The sequence below is a fragment of the Anomaloglossus baeobatrachus genome, chromosome 9 (genome assembly GCF_048569485.1).
Source record: "Anomaloglossus baeobatrachus isolate aAnoBae1 chromosome 9, aAnoBae1.hap1, whole genome shotgun sequence".
NCBI lineage: Eukaryota > Metazoa > Chordata > Amphibia > Anura > Aromobatidae > Anomaloglossus > Anomaloglossus baeobatrachus.
Window position 1 is genome coordinate 33,870,955 of NC_134361.1, and position 18,958 is coordinate 33,889,912.

The 18,958-nt window shown below is 51.6% G+C and overlaps 1 protein-coding gene across 2 annotated transcripts in view; it reads left to right on the forward strand.

Annotated features, from left to right (window-relative positions):
- Window positions 1-18,640, forward strand: part of HNRNPL (heterogeneous nuclear ribonucleoprotein L) — a 33,091-nt gene extending 14,451 nt beyond the window's left edge. The window contains exons 6-14 of one of the 2 annotated variants that reach the window (XM_075323508.1): window positions 11,863-11,935; window positions 13,573-13,644; window positions 14,545-14,825; window positions 14,908-15,029; window positions 15,109-15,310; window positions 15,826-15,883; window positions 16,374-16,469; window positions 18,227-18,274; window positions 18,418-18,640. In XM_075323508.1, the coding sequence (XP_075179623.1) occupies window positions 11,863-11,935; window positions 13,573-13,644; window positions 14,545-14,825; window positions 14,908-15,029; window positions 15,109-15,310; window positions 15,826-15,883; window positions 16,374-16,469; window positions 18,227-18,274; window positions 18,418-18,476 (1,011 nt within the window). In that variant the 3' untranslated portion in view covers window positions 18,477-18,640. The remainder of the gene's footprint in view (window positions 1-11,862; window positions 11,936-13,572; window positions 13,645-14,544; window positions 14,826-14,907; window positions 15,030-15,108; window positions 15,311-15,825; window positions 15,884-16,373; window positions 16,470-18,226; window positions 18,275-18,417) is intronic. The other variant, XM_075323509.1, reaches the window with a different exon arrangement.
- Window positions 18,641-18,958: the final 318 nt, after the last annotated feature.

Here is an 18,958-nt window from a genome sequence, read left to right on the forward strand (position 1 = left end):
GTGTTTAGCTTCTGCCTCCGGAGGACACACAAAGTACTACACTTAAAAGTGTAGCTCCTCCCTCTGAGCTTATACACCCCCTGGTGAGCCAGTCCCAGCCAGTTTATCGCTTTGTGTTCAGGAGGCATACATCCACACATGCATTCTCATCTGATTTGTTTGATTTTTGGAAAGAGTTTGAAGAAAAGTGGGTCCACGTCTGGACTCCCGGCATGTCCCTTCTCACCCCACTGTGTCGGCGATGTTGTAAGGTTGATTCCCAAGGCTGGAGCCTTACATGCCGCGCTCCTTCACCATCCCTCCTGGGCTCTGGCTTGAAGTGGGAGCCAGCACGGTCTCCATCCACAGCCCCTTGAGGATTCTGTTGGACCGGAGCACTCATCCCCAGGGACCTGGCCCTGTGTCTCAGCAGCTAAGTACCTGAGACGTTTGTGTTGGGGGTCCCGGTTCTTTATTGTATGGGGAGAGTATGCTGAATGTGTTTTTCTTTGTCGCTCTATTGGGAGACCCAGACAATTGGGTGTATAGGCTATGCCTCCGGAGGCAGCACAAAGTATTACACTCAAAAGTGTTAAGCCCCTCCCCTTCTGCCTATACACTTCCCGTGCTCCCACGGGCTGCTCAGTTTTTTGCTTTGTGCGAAGGAGGCAGACATGCACAGCACAGCTCCACAGATTGGTCAGCAGCAGCTGCTGACCAGGTCGGATGGAAGAAAAGTGGGCCCATATAGGGCCCCCAGCATGCTCCCTTCTCACCCCACTCTTGGCGGTGTTGTTAAGGTTGAGGTATCCATTGCGGGTACGGAGGCTGGAGCCCACATGCTGCTTTCCTTCCCCATCCCCCTCTGGACTCTGGGTGAAGTGGGATCCTATCGGTCTCCAGGCACAGGAGACCGTGCTCCATCCACAGCTCCTGAGGACCATACTGGATAGGAGCCGGGTACCGTTCAGGGACATGGCCCTGCATCTTGAAGGTACTCTGTATCCCTGTAGGGACCGTGCACGGCAACACCTCAGCTTTGCTGGGTGTGCTAGTGCACCGGGGACCGCGGCGCTGACCGGGTCTATATGTGCCATTACACACTCAGCGTCGCTGAGTGTGTTTATATGTAGGGGCTACCGCGCTAACCGCCGCTGCCATGTGAAACTGCGGCGCGCCTGGGACTTGTAGTTCGCCGGGGACTTCGGCGTCGGCCGCGCTTTTACGGCGGCGACGCTTATACTTGAGTCCCCGGCTTTCTTGCGGCCTAGCTTCCTTTTTCCCGCCCTCAGCCCTGACAGGCAGGGGGAAGGGCGGGACGCTGCACGGAAGAGAGGGACAAACGAGCAGCATGAGGGCTGGAGCATGCTTTGCATACTCCACTCCCCTCACTGTGCACTGTGTGAGATGCCCACGGCTCCCTTCTCTCGGCAGGACGCCGCAGCCATTTCCTGTCAGCTCCTCCGACGCTGCAGAGAGGGATTAACCCTGGGAGACCCAGACACGGTCTCTGGTGGCCTCACAACCGCCTTAGGCGGCTGGTAAGCAGCACCTGTGGTGTTAGCCCCATGGTGCTGTAGTGTATTGATACATTCTGTGTTATTACTATATACTTTACACTGTATGAGCACAGTTCATTATGGCTATTTACCCTTTTGTGTTAATCAGGGAAAACAATAGCATGGCGCCCACAAAGACAGGGGTGCCAAAACACAGGCTTATTATGCTGCCTGCGCCGCTTGTACGACCCAGCTGCCGGCAGGTCCCATTGACCCTCATTGTGTGCAATGTGTGGCCCCTGTGACTCTCTTCTTCAGCCAGAGCATCTGCTAAGAGGGGCCCAGGGGGAGACACCTGTTGACACGGTCCTTAATGACGGGGATGGAGTTTGCAAAACTCTCTGAGACTATGGCTGAGATACTAGAAGCCTTGCAGTCCAGGCCGGTATCTCAGCAAAGGGACTCTGTTGAATCATTGTTCCCTGGCCCCCCTCAATTGGACCAACAATGTCCTCCCGGGACACAATTTCCAGGCTGAGGGTTCTGACTTAGACCCCAGCCCCAGACCGACTAAGCGGGCTCGCTTAGAATTTCCCTCGACATCATGTTGTTCAGGGTCTCAGCGAGGGGAATCTCTGGTTGATGATGCGGAGACAGCTGATCAGGATTCTGATCCTGAGGCCGCTCTCAATCGTAATACTCCAGACGGGGACGCCATAGTGAACGATCTCATTGCGTCCATCAATCAAATGCTGGATATTTCTCCCTCAGCTCCTCCGGCGGAGGAGTCAGATTATCAGCAGGAGTAATTCCGCTTCAGGTTCCCCAAGCGTACACCGAGTATGTTTCTAGACCATTCTGATTCCAGGGAGGCAGTCCAGAATCACCATGCTTGTCCAGATAAGCGTTTTTTCTTAGCGCCTTAAGGATACACGTTGTCCTTTTCCACCTGACGTGGTTAAAGGTTGGACTCAGTGTCTCAGAGTGGACCCTCCAATCTCACAGACTGGGGGCTAGATCAGATGGAGCTCTGGTTGAAATCCATCTATGAAGCTATCGGAGCTTCTTTTGTCCCAGCATTCGCAGCCGTATGGGCGCTACAAGCTATCTCAGCAGGTCAAGCGCAAATTGAAGCAGCCATATACACGGCCGCGCCACAAGTGGCATCCATTACCTCCCAAACCTCGGCAACGCTATTAGTGCTGTCCTGGACTCTGCGAGCTGTACGGCGGTTGCGGCCGCCAATTCGGGGGTACTCCGCAGGGCCTTATGGCTACGGGAATGGAAGGCAGATTCTGCTTCCAAAAAAGCGCTTAACCAGTTTGCCAATTTGTGGCGACAGGTTGTTTGGCGAGCGTCTGGATGAAGTCATCAAACAATCCAAGGGAAAGGATACATACTTACCCCAGTCCCAACCAAACATATCCCAACAGAGGAGAGGGCAGTCGAGGTTTCGCTCCTCTCGGGGCGCGGGCAGGTCCCAATTCTCCTCGTCCACAAGGTCTCAGAAAGACAAAGGAGCTCTGATGCATGGCGGTCTAAGTCACGTCCTAAACAGACCACCGGGGGCGCCGCTAACAAAGCGGCTTCCTCATGACTTTCGGCCTCCGCTAGTAGCATCCTCGGTCGGTGGCAGGCTCTCCCGCTTTTGCGACACCGGGCTGCCACAAATAAAAGACCGCTGGGTGAGAGTTATTCTGTCTCACGGTTACGAGATAGAGTTTACCTCTCGTCCCCCGACTCGATTCTTCAGGTCATCCCCGCCTCCCGAGCGAGCCGAGGCTCCTCTGCAGACGCGGCGCACTCTGACGGCTGAAGGAGTGGTGATCCCTGTTCCTCTTCAGCATCAGAGCCACGGTTTTTACTCCAACTTGTTGGTGGTCTCAAAGAAGGACGGTTCTTTCCGCCCGGTCCTGGACCTGAAACTGCTCAACAGACGGGTAAAAACCAGGCGGTTCCGGATGGAATCCCTCCGCTCCGTCATCGCCTCAATGTCCCAAGGAGATTTCCTTGCATCAATCGATATCAAAAATGCTTATCCCCATGTACCGATTGCTCCAGAGCACCAGCGCTTCTTGCGCTTCGCCATAGGACACGAATACCTGCAATTCGTGGCACTGCCGTTCGGCCTGGCAACAGCCCCACGGGTTTTTACCAAGGTTATGGCTACTGTAGTAGCGCTTCTACACTCCCTGGGTCACTCGGTGATCCAGTATTTGGACGATCTGCTGATCAAGGCACCCTCTATAGAGGCATGCCAACGCAGCCTTGACGCTACCCTGGAGACTCCAGGGTTTCGGGTGGATCATCAATTCTCCAAAGTCAAATCTGACACCGGCCCAATCGCTGACATATCTTGGCACGAAGTTTCATACTCTCAGCGATAGTGAAGCTTCCGCTGATCAAACAGCAGTCACTACGGAAAGGGGTACAATCTCTCCTTCAAGGCCAGTCACATCCCGGGAGGCGCCTCACGCACTTCCTGGGGAAGATGGTGACAGCAATGGAGGCAGTCCCTTTCGCGCAATTTCACCTGCGTCCCCTTCAATGGGACATCCTATGCAAATGGGACAGGAAGCCGACGTCCCTCGTCAGGACCGTCTCCCTCTCTCAGACGACCAAAGCTTCCCTTCGGTGGTGGCTTATTCCCACTTCATTAGCGAAGGGGAAATCTTTCCTACCCTCATCCTGGGAAGTAGTCACGACGGACGCGAGTCTGTCAGGGTGGGGAGCGGTTTTTCTCCACCACAGGGCTCAGGGTACGTGGACCCAGCAAGAGTTCTCGCTTCAGATCAATGTTCTGGAGATCAGAGCAGTGTATCTTGCCCTGAAAGCTTTCCAGCAGTGGCTGGAAGGCAAGCAGATCAGAATTCAGTCGGACAATTCCACAGTGGTGGCATACATCAACCACCAAGGCGGCACACGCAGTCGGCAAGCCTCCCAGGAAGTCCGGCGGATTTTGATGTGGGTGGAAGCCACGGCCTCCACCATCTCTGCAGTTCACATTCCAGGCGTGGAAAACTGGGAAGCGGATTATCTGTCGCCAGGGCATGGACGCAGGGGAATGGTCCCTTCACCCGGGCGTGTTTCAGGAGATCTGTTGCCGCTGGGGGGTGCCGGACGTCGACTTCATGGCGTCCCGGCACAATCACAAGGTACCGACGTTCATGGCACGGTCTCAAGATCCCAGAGCTCTGGCGGCAGACGCCTTAGTTCAGGATTGGTCGCAGTTTCAGCTCCCTTATGTGTTCCTCCGCTGGCACTGTTGCCCAGTGTGTTAAGCAAGATCAGGACCGACTGCCGCCGCGTCATCCTCGTCGCTCCAGACTGGCCGAGGAGGTCGTGGTACCCGGATCTGTGGCTTCTCACGGTCGGCCAACCGTGGGCACTACCAGACCGACCAGACTTGTTATCTCAAGGGCCGTTTTTTCCATCTCAATTCTGTGGCCCTCAACCTGACTGTGTGGCCATTGAGTCCTGGATCCTAGCGTCTTCAGGATTATCTCAAGACGTCATTGCCACTATGAGACAGGCTAGGAAACCAACGTCCGCCAAGATCTACCACAGGACGTGGAAAATTTTCCTGTCGTGGTGCTCTGATCAGGGTTCTTCTCCCTAGCACTTTGCCTTGCCCATTTTTTTCTGTCCTTCCTTCAATCTGGACTGGAAAAGGGTTTGTCGCTCAGCTCCCTTAAGGGACAAGTCTCAGCGCTCTGTGTTTTTTCCAGAAGCGCCTAGCCAGACTTCCACAGGTACGCACGTTCCTGCAGGGGGTTTGTCACATCGTTCCTTCTTACAAGCTGACGTTAGAACCCTGGATTCTGAACAGGGTGCTGCTGGTTCTTTAGAAATCACCATTCGAGACAATGAGAGATATTTCTCTCTCTCACGCCTTTCGCAGAAAGGGTTTTTTTCTAGTAGCAGTCACTTCACTTCGGAGAGTGTCCGAGCTAGCAGCGCTGTCATGCAGAGCCCCTTTCCTGGTTGTTCACCAGGACAAGGTGGTTCTGCGTCCGGTTCCGGACTTTCTCTCTAAGGTGGTATCCCCCTTTCATCTCAATCAGGATATCTCCTTACCTTCTTTTTGTCCTCATCCAGTTCACCAATGTGAACAGGATTTGCACTTGTTAGATCTGGTGAGAGCACTCAGACTCTACATTTCTCGTACGGCGCCCCTGCGCCGCTCGGATGCACTCTTTGTCCTTGTCGCTGGCCAGCGTAAAGGGTCACCGGCTTCCAAATCAACCTTGGCTCGGTGGATCAAGGAGCCAATTCTCGAAGTCCACCGTTCGGCTGGGCTTCCGGTTCCCTCAGGGCTGAAGGTCCATTCTACCAGAGCCGTGGGTGCGTCCTGGGCTTTGAGACACCAGGATACGGCTCAGCAGGTGTGTCAGGCGGCTACCTGGTCGAGCCTGCACACTTTCACGAAACACTATCAGTTGCATACCTATGCTTCGGCGGATGCCAGCCTAGGTAGACGAGTCCTTCAGGCGGCGATTGCGCACCTGTAGGAAAAGGCCGTTTTACGGCTCTCTTACGAGGTATTATTTTACCCACCCAGGGATTGCTTTTGGACATCCCAATTGTCTGGGTCTCCCAATAGAGCGACAAAGAAGGGAATTTTGTTTACTTACCGTAAATTCCTTTTCTTCTAGCTCTAATTGGGAGACCCAGCACCCGCCCCTGTTTTTTTTGTGTACACATGTCATTCATGTTGAATGGTTTCAGTTCTCCGATATTCCTTCGGATCGATGTTACTTTAAACCAGTTTATAATTCTTTTTCCTCCTTCTTGCTTTTGCACCAAAACTGAGCAGCCCGTGGGAGCACGGGGAGTGTATAGGCAGAAGGGGAGGGGCTTAACACTTTTGAGTGTAATACTTTGTGCTGCCTCCGGAGGCATAGCCTATACACCCAATTGTCTGGGTCTCCCAATTAGAGCTAGAAGAAAAGGATTTTACGGTAAGTAAACAAAATTCCCTTCATTTTGACATTTCCGGCGGGTTCTCTAGCTTTTGCCCGAGAACCGCGCCAATGGTGCCTGCGCGTCGGCCTCGCCGCTTAAATTTAGGCCCCGGCTTCGCCGGAGGCCTAGTTTTGTTTTCCTGCCCTCGCATGTCACTCATGCAGAGGGACAGGCACGGCTCCTACCGGCGGCCGTTCTGCACAGGGGAGGGACACTCCCCACTGCTGGGGCGTCCCTCCTCCCCTGCAGGTCTCTATAGCCCTCCAGTTCCCGCTCTCCTATAGGAACGCCCCCTAGTCCCGCCCCCTCTCTTCGCTCCGGCGGCCATTGCTCATGCAGAGTTTACTCTGCTCTGGGACATTCTGCATCTCTGCTGAGGTGCTGTGCATTGGGGGACCGGGCTTCGGGAACTGGAGGGCACACAACACCACGCCCAGCGGTCTGGTAAGCCACAGCCGGTCTCCGGTTGTGGACCTCTGTATATTCTTCCTGGGGTTCATTCTCTGCAAAGCCCCCACTCCAGCAGCATGTCTCACACAAGGAGCAAGGCTCCAAAGCTTTATTCTGCATGCACTGCATGTAAGCTCCTGCTGCCTGAGCCGAGCATTTATCCACACTGTGATGTCTGCTCTAACTTGGAGGTGCCACAGCCTGGAGTCTCACCCCCATTGGTCTCTCAGGCTGCTGCTGCACCTGTGGCTGAACCCCCGGCTTGGGTAGAGTCCTTTTCTAGGTCCATATCCCAGTCATTTGCTGAGTCCATGGGACTTTTGTCCAGGACTTTGATGAATATGCATCAGCCCTCCTCACAGGGTGCCTCTAATACTCTTGACATAGGATCCCTATCCTCTGACCTCCGTCCATCGGAGCTCACAGAGGATTCATCATCTGGTCCCAGACCCCGTCCTTCTAAGAGAAGGCGCAGGGTTTCCTCCCCCTCCTCATCCCGCGGCTCTGTCTCAAGAGCTGACTCGCAAGATGAGGAGGATGCCCTCACTGGGGGCTCGGAGGCTATGTACCCCATCGATTTCTCTGAGGGTGACTCAGATCTTAGTGATTTGATTGCTTCTATTAATTCTGTGCTGGATCTCAATCCGCCAGTGTCAGAGGAGCTACCCTCTTTGGCAGAAAAGCATCAGTTTACCTCGCCTAAGAAAGTAAAGAGTGTGTTCTTTAACCACTCCAGTTTTCAGGCCGCTGTGACCAAACCCAGGGCCTGTCCTGACAAACGCTTTCCAAAGCGTGGTTCTGATGACCGGTTTCCATTTCCACCTGAGGTGGTCAAGGAGTGGTCTCACTCCCCAAAGGTAGACCCTCCGGTGTCTAGGCTCTCAGCCCGGACCGTTGTGTCGGTGGCTGACGGCACCTCACTTAAGGATTCCACTGACCATCAGATTGACCTTCTGGACAAATTTGTGTATGAAGCTGCGGGGGCCGCGTTTTCCCCGACTTTTGCAGCAGTGTGGGCTCTCAAAGCCATCTCTGCTTCTCTAGAGGAGATGCATTCCCTCGCCAGGGAAACTATGCCTGAGATGGTTACCTTAACCTCTCAGGCTTCAGCTTTTTCATCTTATGCCATGTCTGCCATGCTGGAGGCTTCTCACCGCACTGCGGTGGCTTCAGCTAATTCTCTTGTTATCCGCAGGATCTTGTGGCTTCGAGAGTGGAAGGCAGATGCTTCTTCCAAGAAGTTTCTTGCTGGGCTCCCTTTTGCTGGGTCCTGGCTGTTTGGTGAACAGCTGGATGAAATTAAGGAAGCTACTGGCGGGAAGAGTACTTCCATGCCACAAACCAAGACCAGGAAACCCGCCCAGGGTAGGAATCAATCGAGGTTTCGTTCCTTTCGTTCCTTTCGTTCCTCCAACTGGTCATCCTCTAAGCCTTCCGCCTCGTCCGCTAACTCTGCTAAGGATCAGAAATCCAACTGGCGCCCAAAAGCGCGTCCGCAGAAGACCGCAGGAGGTTCTGCCACTAAGGCAGCCTCCTCATGACTCTCGGCCCGCTCCAGCCACGTCCTTAGTCGGTGGCAGGCTCTCCCACTTTGGCGACGCTTGGTTAAAGCAAGTCTCCGATCAGTGGGTGAGAGATATCATATCTCACGGCTACAGGATAGAATTCTCTTCTAGCCCGCCAAACAATTTTTTCTCTCAACTCCCCCCTGCTCCAAGGCCGCCTTCTCACAGGCCGTGGCATCCCTGCAGGCAAACGGAGTAATTGTACCGGTTCCCACTCGGGAATGGTTCAGAGGTTTTTACTCAAACCTCTTCCTAGTTCCCAAAAAGGACTGTACCTTCCGGCCCATCCTGGATCTCAAGCTTCTCAACAAGCATGTTCAGGTGCGGCACTTTCGCATGGAGTCTCTGCGATCAGTCATTGCCTCAATGACCCAAGGGGATTTCCTGGCATCCATCGACATCAGAGATGCCTATCTGCATGTGCCAATTGCAGTTTCACACCAGCGTTGGTTACGTTTTGCAATAGGAGAGGATCATTTCCAATTCGTGGCTCTCCCCTTCGGGTTAGCCACGGCCCCTCGGGTATTCAAGGTCATGGCGGCAGTGATTGCGGTCCTGCACCTCCAGGGGTTGGCAGTGCTTCCTTACCTGGACGACCTTCTGGTCAAGGCTCCATCCAGCGCAGACTGTCAGCGGAGTGTCTCGCTCACTCTCGCCACTCTAACCCAATTCGGGTGGCTTGTCAATCTTCCCAAGTCCACTCTGACTCCGACCCAGAGTCTCACGTACCTAGGGATGCAGTTCGAGACTTTGCCGGCACTTGTGAAGTTGCCCTTAATCAAACAGCAGTCTCTCCAGCTAGCGGTGCGCTCTCCTGAGGCCCCGCCGTTATACCCTCAGGCGCCTGATGCAGGTGCTGGGTCAAATGGTGGCGTCCATGGAGGCTGTTCCCTTTGCCCAGTTCCATCTGCGCCCTCTGCAGCTGGACATTCTCCGCTGTTGGGACAAGCGGCCTTCCTCCTTACACAGGTTAGTGGCTCTGTCGCCACGGACCAGGAGCTCTCTTCAGTGGTGGCTTCGGCCCCTCTCCCTGTCCCAAGGGCGCTCCTTCCTGACCCCGTCCTGGGTGATCCTCCCCACGGATGCCAGTCTATCCGGCTGGGGAGCGGTATATCTCCACCACAGAGCACAGGGCACTTGGACTCCATCTGAGTCAGCCCTTCCAATCAATGTGCTGGAAACCAGAGCTGTGCTTCTAGCTCTCCTAGCTTTTCACCACCTGTTGGCGGGCAGGCACATTCGAGTCCAGTCAGACAACGTGACAGCGGTTGCCTACATCAATCACCAAGGCGGGACACACAGCCGCCTGGCAATGGAGGTACAACGCATCCTTCAATGGGCGGATGACTCCACCATATCCGCAGTCCACATCCCAGGCGTGGAAAACTGGGAGGCAGATTATCTCAGCCGTCAATCCGTGGACGGTGGCGAGTGGTCCCTGCACCCGGCAGTGTTTCAGTTAATCTGCCGCAAATGGGGCACTCCGGACGTGGATCTAATGGCATCCCGTCACATGTTTCCCCCTCTAGCTCTCTTGCCCAGAGTCCTGCGCAAGATCAGAATGGAGGGCCGTCGAGTCATCCTCATTGCACCGGACTGGCCCAGGCGAGCTTGGTATCCGGACCTGCTCCAACTGTCCGTAGAGGTGCCGTGGCATCTTCCGGACCGTCCAGACCTACTCTCGCGAGGTCAGTTTTTCCGCCCGAATTCTGCGGCCCTCAAATTGACGGCGTGGCTCTTGAGTCCTGGATTTTGACGGCTTCTGGTATTCCTCCTGAAGTCATCTCCACTATGACTCGGGCCCGTAAGTCTTCCTCCGCCAAGATCTATCACAGGACTTGGAAAATTTTCCTGTCCTGGTGTCGCTCTTCCGGCCATCCTCCTTGGCCATTCTCGTTGACGACCCTTCTGTCCTTTCTACAGTCCGGTCTGCAGCTGGGACTGTCCCTCAACTCTCTCAAGGGACAAGTCTCAGCTCTATCAGTGCTGTTCCAGCGGCGTATCGCCCGGCTGGCTCAGGTCCGCACCTTCATGCAAGGCGCGTCTCACATCATTCCGCCTTATCGGCGGCCCTTGGATCCCTGGGACCTTAACTTGGTCCTCACGGTATTCCAGAAACCCCCTTTTGAGCCCCTTAGGGAGGTTTCTTTGTATCGTATTTCTCAAAGTGGCCTTTCTAGTTGCCATAACTTCCCTCAGGAGAGTCTCTGATTTGGCTGCGCTCTCCTCGGAGTCACCTTTTTTGGTTTTTCACCAGGACAAGGTGGTTCTTCGTCCGACTCCGGACTTTCTTCCTAAGGTGGTTTCTCCTTTCCACCTTAACCAGGATATTTCCTTGCCTTCCTTCTGTCCGGCCCCTGTTCATCGCTTTGAAAAAGCGTTGCATTCTCTGGATCTGGTGCGTGCTCTCCGGATTTGTGTCTCGCACCGCTGCTCTTAGGCGGTGCACCTCTCTTTTTGTGCTAACCACAGGGCGGCGCAAGGGTCTCCCTGCTTCTAAGCCGACCTTGGCCCGTTGGATTAGATCGACCATTTCGGACGCCTACCAGTGTTCTCAGGTGCCTCCCCCGCCGGGGATCAAGGCACACTCGACCAGAGCTGTCGGTGCCTCGTGGGCTTTCAGGCACCAGGCTACGGCTCAACAAGTCTGTCAGGCTGCCACTTGGACTAGCCTGCATACCTTTTCGAAGCACTACCAAGTGCATGCTCATGCTTCGGCAGATGCGAGCTTGGGCAGACGCATCCTTCAGGCGGCGGTCGCCCACTTGTGAAGTTAGGCTCCGCCTACTTCTTAGTTTTTCTGTTTATTCCCACCCAGGGACTGCTTTGAGACGTCCCATGGTCTGGGTCTCCCAAAGGAACGATAAAGAAAAAGAGAATTTTGTTTACCGTAAATTCTTTTTCTTATAGTTCCGTATTGGGAGACCCAGCACCCTCCCTGTTGCCTGTTGGCAGTTTCTTGTTCCGCGTATTATCACCGGCTGTTGTTGTAGACAGAGGTTCCGGTTGTTCAGGTTCTTGCTCTGTTTTACTTGTGGGTGGCTATTCTCCTTCAGCTTTTGCACTAAACTGGCTGTGACTGGCTCACCAGGGGGTGTATAAGCTCAGAGGGAGGAGCTACACTTTTTAGTGTAGTACTTTGTGTGTCCTCCGGAGGCAGAAGCTATACACCCAATGTCTGGGTCTCCCAATACGGATCTATAAGAAAAAGAATTTACAGTAAGTAACAAAATTCTCTTTTTTTAGCCATGTGATTAAGTTATATTTTAATATTTGTTCCCACACATCCATTTATACAATTGCTCGGCTTAGTTGCTTTTGTCCTGTGAGCATGCACACGTTGCTTTCGTATTATATTTTTTTTTGGGGGGTAACATTTGATTCTTGTTTAATTCTTTCCGAAGCCCACGAGACTGAATGTCTTTAAAAACGACCAGGACACTTGGGACTACACGAACCCGACTCTGAGCGGACAAGGTAAAGATTTCCTTCTGCGTGTTTTATGTATACATTCTCTATTCATTAGATTGCTCAAATGCACCAGACTGGCACGTCACACTCAATGCCATTGCTTTAGCTCTTGGCTACCAAGAAACGAGGTCCCATTTACTTACCTTTTTTTTATTTTCCCATCTCTCCTTGTCCATCTAACCTATTTCCTCCAGTGTTAGGTCTGAACTAGAAGTGCTAGTTAGGGTCTCTCAAACTCATTCCACTTTGCAAATTTTACATGCACCCCCACCCTCCCCCGGGCATGTTCCCCAAAAGCAATTTCCGAGTCATTTGGCTCCAGACCGTTTCTCCCTAGAGCAAGCAATGGCATTACATGTCCAAACCTAACACATTTCTTTTCCAAGGTACATACTAGAATCCATGTGCAGGGGCCAGCTCAGTGCTGCCTGAGATGAAGGCTTTGACCCTCGAGGCGACAGTATTTGGTTTTCAGGGGTGTCCCACTAATGGGAAGTTTCCCGGCTCCCTCTTGCGGTCCAGGACTGACAGGCCCTCTCTCTGCACATTGTCTGTTAAAAAATAAAGATTAAACACACAGTGTAGTGATAAAGCATGGAGACACGCAACGCAGAGATACCAGGCCCTTCTACACACGGAGAACATCACACGGTGAACCAAGAGAAAGACGCTGAAACGGGGGCTCCGACAGGCAATGTAACAAGTGCAGTGCCGCTTCCAACACGCTGACCACTACAGAGACCACCGAGCTCCACACTACAGCAGACATTTTACAAGTACAGTGAAACTGAAGGTTACATGCCATAGCAGAGCATTCACAATGGGCACAGAAGTGGGTCGGCACATGCAGAGACGGGACATGCAACAACATTAGCTCCAATGCGAACCTCCATTTCCCACAGACAAGTCCAGAAGAGCCCGAAACACAACTTGCTTGTTTTCTGTTTTTTTTAAACACCTCTTCAAGATACAGGACGTGCGCCCAGACACCCGCTCATAGCAGCATCACAAGCGAAACATGCACATGGAGCACACAGAAACACGGAGAAACAAAAATTTTTTTTTTTCTTTTAGCAACTTTTTACAGCATTTGTTGAGTTGTGTTGTGACCGTCGTTTGTAACTCATGACTGAAACCATGTGATGCAGGGTCGCAACGTGTGTATGGCGGGGCGGCACCTATCAGAGCTCTGCTTACGCACACATGAGGTATCCAATGGTAAGAGAAATACAGATAAGTTGTTGTCACTGGGACACGGCTGTAAGTAAGTCTTTTCTCAATCTTCCCAAATGAAATGTCTTGTGCTCAGTCAGAAAAAAAAAATAAAATTAAAAAAATTTTTTGGCTATAAGGGCTGGTGGCCGATGGGAGGAAGGGGTGGATCTGTGTATCAAGGTGACTCTGGCCGAGCAGTCCCCGGTTTGGGTTTGGGAGGTGATAAGGGGGTGTCCGACTTCTTCTTTGCCATTATAGTGGGTGCTTTGTGGTATGTATGTTATTTGCTTCCAAGCCTTGATACACAGTTCTTTTTAATCGGGGGCAGACAGCAAGGACATGGACCCCAATTTTTGATTAAATGGTGGGGGTTTACCATGCCTGGGTCACACAAAAAATACTGATTGATCCCTACGCTTCAATCCTAGGCGATGCCGCAGGGAATCCTAACAAACGGCAGCGAAATCCACCCTTGCTGGGAGACCACCCTGCAGAGTATGGTAAGATGCACGTGACGGACAGCCCAAAGGATGCACCAAATTTATTAAAGGGTTTGTCCACTGCTTTGACATTGATGAACTATCCTAAGGTTAGACCATCAATGTCTGATCATCCGGGGTCCAACACGCAGCACTCCCGCCAATCAGCTTCTTTTTTTTTTTGTCCAGGCGGCTAGAAATGCTCAGCTCTGGAGCTGCCCAACCGCTATGAGAAGACGAAGCAGCGCCAGAACGGAGCATTTCCGTCCACTTGCTGCTGCCGCCAGGACAGATCAGCTGATCTGCGGGGGGTGCTGCTTGTCAGACCCCGGCCGATCACACTGGTGACCTATTCTAAGGATAAGGCCATCAATGTCAAAGTAGTGGACAACCCCTTTAAGGCTACTTTCACACATCAGTTTTTTGCAATCAGGCACGATCTGGCTAAAAAACTGATGCGACGGATCCATTGTGATACTAAACCTGCTCACTTTAAAAAAAAAAAAAAACCGGATCCGTCGTTGGTTTCTGTCATATGCCGGATGACTATGGATCCGGCACCCATATTCTTCCATTATACAACATGCCGGATCCGGCTTTTTGCCATTGGCAAAAAAACGTTCAATGCTGCGTCCTTTCCATCAGCGGGACGAAGAAATTTTGCCGGATCCGGTGGACGCCGCATGCAACGCAAGGCCATGCGGCACAATCTGGCACTAATACAAGTCTATGGGGAATAAAACTGATCTGACGCCATATTTGTTTTATCCGCAATTCGCCGGATTGTGCCTGACTGCGAAAAAGTGATATGAAGGCAGCCTTAGGTTGCTGTGACACCATTTCCTCAAGACTAGAGTATAAGCGCCAACTTAGGTTAAATCCACTGCTCCATATTTTTTTTGTTTTTTTTTTTCTATACAGGTGGAGGCCCTCATGGCGGATACCATGGTCCCTATCATGATGATGCTTACGGCCCCCCACCGCCACACTATGAAAGCCGTAGACTGGGGCCGCCTCCCGTTGGAGCCCCACGCAGGGGACCAAATCGTTACGGCCCTCAGTATGGTCACCCACCACCCCCGCCCCCAGAATACGGCCCCCATGCTGACAGCCCGGTGCTCATGGTGTACGGACTCGACGCAACCAAGATGAACTGCGATCGGGTGTTCAATGTCTTCTGTCTTTACGGCAATGTGGAGAAGGTAAGGCCATCTGAACACACAGCCTTTCATGATTCTAGTGCTTGATATATTGGCCGGTGCTAATCTCCCTACTATTTATTAGGTGAAATTCATGAAGAGCAAGCCTGGGGCGGCCATGGTAGAAATGGCTGACGGCTACGCTGTGGACAGAGCCCTGACCCATCTGAACAATAACTTCATGTTTGGGCAGAAGCTGAGCGTCTGGTGAGATTACCGCTCTGTAGAGCTCAGAAAGACTCCTTTTATCCGTGGTAGTTCTCTAACCTTTTTTTTACATTTCCAGTGTCTCTAAGCAGCAGTCCATCGTCCCCGGTCAGTCGTACGGCCTGGAAGACGGCTCCTGCAGCTTCAAGGTGTTCAGCGGATCCCGAAACAATCGCTTCACCTCCCCCGAGCAGGCGGCAAAGAACCGGATCCAGCAGCCAAGCAACGTGCTCCATTTCTTCAATGCCCCACCAGAAGTAACGGAGCAGAACTTCCTAGAGGCGAGTAGCGAAAATATTCTCTGCAGTACGACTGTTAGGCTATGTGCCCACGGGACTCTGTAACTGTGGAATTTGCAGTGGAAAACCTGCGGATTTATCTGGATTTTCTAGATAAATCCGCAGGTTTTAGCAAGTACAGACACTCCAGTGCATGTTATCCTATGGGACATGGGGAGTGTCTGTGTCCATGCTGCGGTATGTGCGGCTACGGAACATGCTGCGGATTTCCCCCAGCCATGCTTAACTGCATGTCAATTATTCCTGTGGAAATACCTGCGGCTGTCCCGGCTCTCCACTATGGAGATAAAGGCCAGGACTTCCGCAGGTAAGTTGCACGAATGTCCGCAGGTTTACCGCAGATATTTCGCTGGAATACCGCAGCAATGGATAGCTGCAGGAAACCTGCGGCCGTACCTGCGGATATATCCACCGGTACATTGTCCCGTGGGCACGTAGCCTTACAGCAGCAGCGTATATCCCATGTGCATGTGGCTTATTCCTCCTCTGTTCTGTAGATCTCCGATGAGCTGGGAGTGAAGAAACCATCGTCCGTCAAAGTGTTTTCTGGCAAAAGTAAGTTACTTACGAAATTCCTTTTTTAAAGGGGTCTCCTCCTGAGACTGCAGTATGATTGGCAACTGGTGGTTGGCACTGCAGTCTTGCGGTGGCTCAGTGGTTGGCACTGCAGTCTTGCGGTGGCTCAGTGGTTGGCACTGCAGTCTTGCGGTGGCTCAGTGGTTGGCACTGCAGTCTTGCGGTGGCTCAGTGGTTGGCACTGCAGTCTTGCAGCGCTGGGGTCCTGGGTTCAAATCCCACCAAGGACACCATCTGTAAGGAGTTTGTATGTTCTCCCCGTGTTTGCGTGGGTTTCCTCCGGGGTCTCCAGTTTCCTCCCACACTCCAAAGACATGCTGATGGGGAACCTAGATTGTGAGCCAGAATGGGGACCGTGATGCCATTGTATGTAAAGTGCTGTGGAATTAACAGCGCTATATAAATGAATAAATATTTTATTTATTATTGAACTGTGTTCCTCAGCGTTTCATGGTGTAATCTTCTCTAGGTGATCGGAGCTCGTCGGGGCTTCTGGAGTGGGATTCGAAGAGCGATGCCCTTGAAACCCTCGGTCTTCTGAATCATTACCAGATGAAGAATCCTAGTGAGTGTTCACACATATGGGAAAATATTATATGAAAATTGATGTGAAACATAGAATTCAGATGTGAGGTTCAATCACTGCGCTGCAGCGTTTCCCATATAAACAAGTCTCCTAGTCCGCAGCACGCCGGCAATCCACAGTGTATGCGGAGTGACTGGGGATTCCCTAGCATCGTGCTGTAAATCAACCTGAAATGTCACGATATGTGAAAGGGAATCTGTCTTAAAGGTTTTTTTGTTTTACACCACTTCATATAAAAGCAGCGATGGTGCCATGTACTTGGTGGTTGTAGGTTTTGATCTGCTAATATAACTGGTGGACCAGTAAACATGCTTCCATCTAATTATCAATATTCATGAGCACTATATAACTCCACCACTGGAAACTTTCAGCCTATGCACAGTGTACAAAGAAAGCTGCCAATCAGTGGTGTGGGCGGGGATATACAGAGCTTGGCATTCAGAGACCTGTTAGATCTGCAGCAGAGAATACAGGGATTTTTATCTGCAGTAAGACAGTCCAGTAAGTGACACATCACTGTAATCAGGGTCTCCATGCGTAGTTTATGCACTAATACACCATCGGACAGCAGCAAACACCTAGCGACATTCGCTTTTTAAAAGGGTTTAAAAAAAAAACAACCCAAAATATCCCTGTAGATTGATCGGACCTTTGGTAATCAACAGATAAGGCTGCTTTCACACATCCGATTTTTGCCATCAGGCACGATTCGGTAAAAAAACTGATGCGACGGATCTGGCGAAAAAAACCCAGATCCATCACCTCAGTTTTTTTCCGTTTTTGACGGATCCGTTGTGATACTGAGCATGCTCCAGTTTAAAAAAAAAACAAAAAAAAAACTGATCCGTTGTTGGATTCCGTCATATACCGGATGACGACAGATCCGGCGCCTATAGGCTTCCATTATACAACACGCCGGACGGCGCTGGATCCGTTTTTTTGCCTGAGACAAACCTTGCATGTTGCGTCCTTTCCGGCAGCCGGACGAAGAAAGTTTTGCCAGATCTGGCGGACGCCACATGCAACACAAGACCATCCGGCGCTAATACAAGTGTATGGGGAATAAAACTGATCCGTTTTTTATCGGCATTTCGCCAGATCGTGCCTGACGGCAAAAACCGGATGTGTGAAAGCAGCCTATGGGGGCTGCAGGTCAACCTTGAACATAGTGGAGGTTGAGTATGTTCCCCTCTGCTCTATCCAAGAAAATGAAGAACCCCCCCCAACCCTAACCTCAGGACTTCTGGGGTCGGAGCCTAGTGGTGGGACACCTCAGCAATCGGCAGGCAATCCTCTGTTCTATAGATATAAATCCTGCCTCCCTATAGGACAGTCTAAAACTCCAATGAAAAGTACATAAGATGGTTGCACTAAGAATAATCCAAAAATAAAACCCACCCGGCCGCCGCTCCATTCATTCCCTGTGGGGCTTTATGTGGGGGGGGAGCTCTTTTCCAATGGTGATGAGTGCCCCTAGTTCTGCTTATTGGTGTGACCCCCTGACTGTTGCACCCCATTCCCCCCCTACTGATTAGTAAGCTATTACTGATGAGCGAGCACTACCATTCTAAGTAGTATATTTTGAGTTTCCCATCGACTTCCATTACACTCCAGCCCCGCCCGTCCAAGTCTCCGAGCTGCAGGCATGGCAGTGCTCGCTCATCACTTGTTTATTACCTAAGCTTTAGACAGAAAACTTGTTTGACCACCGCATAAATAGTGTTTTCCACTTTCAGGAAAGTGGACCACAGCGGATAAAATGCCTAAAACAAACAACAAATCAGGTACTTGCCCTCAGCATAATAATAATAAGAAAAAGATAACCGCCTGAAACCATTTGGCTAAAATGTAGAATTGTTCATAAAAGTTAACCTGTATTATGTATAGTATGTGTGATCAGTGTTCACCTGCGCTTTCTTTCTTGCAGACGGCCCGTACCCGTACACCTTGAAGCTGTGCTTCTCCACCGCCCAGCATGCATCATAACATCTAGGACGCCCCCGGTCGCTCCTTTCCTCCCCGCCGCTGATGTTTAGTACCATTTTGGGCTCCTTGAGCTAGTTTTTATTTCCAGTTTATGATATAATTTTTTTTTAATGTATGGTTTGTGTGCCCGTATTTAGCACATGTTAATAAACTGTTTTGGGGGATACTTGTGTTGCGTCAGTAAATTGAGCGTCTGCTAGTCTTTGCCATGTTAATAAAGTCTCCAGCTTTCATTGGTAAGTGCTCGAAGTCTGACTACTTCTGTGGTTTGGAAATCTGAACACTTAGGCTGTGCCCATGGCTCTCTGTACCTGCAGAATTTGCCGTGGAAAATCTGCGGATTTATCTAGAAAACCTAGATTAATCCGCAAGTACAGACACTCCATGTTATCCTATGGGGTTGTGTCTGTCCATTCTGCGGTATGTGCGGCTGCGGATGTCAATTATTCCTGCAGAATTCCCGCCTCTCCACTATGGAGATA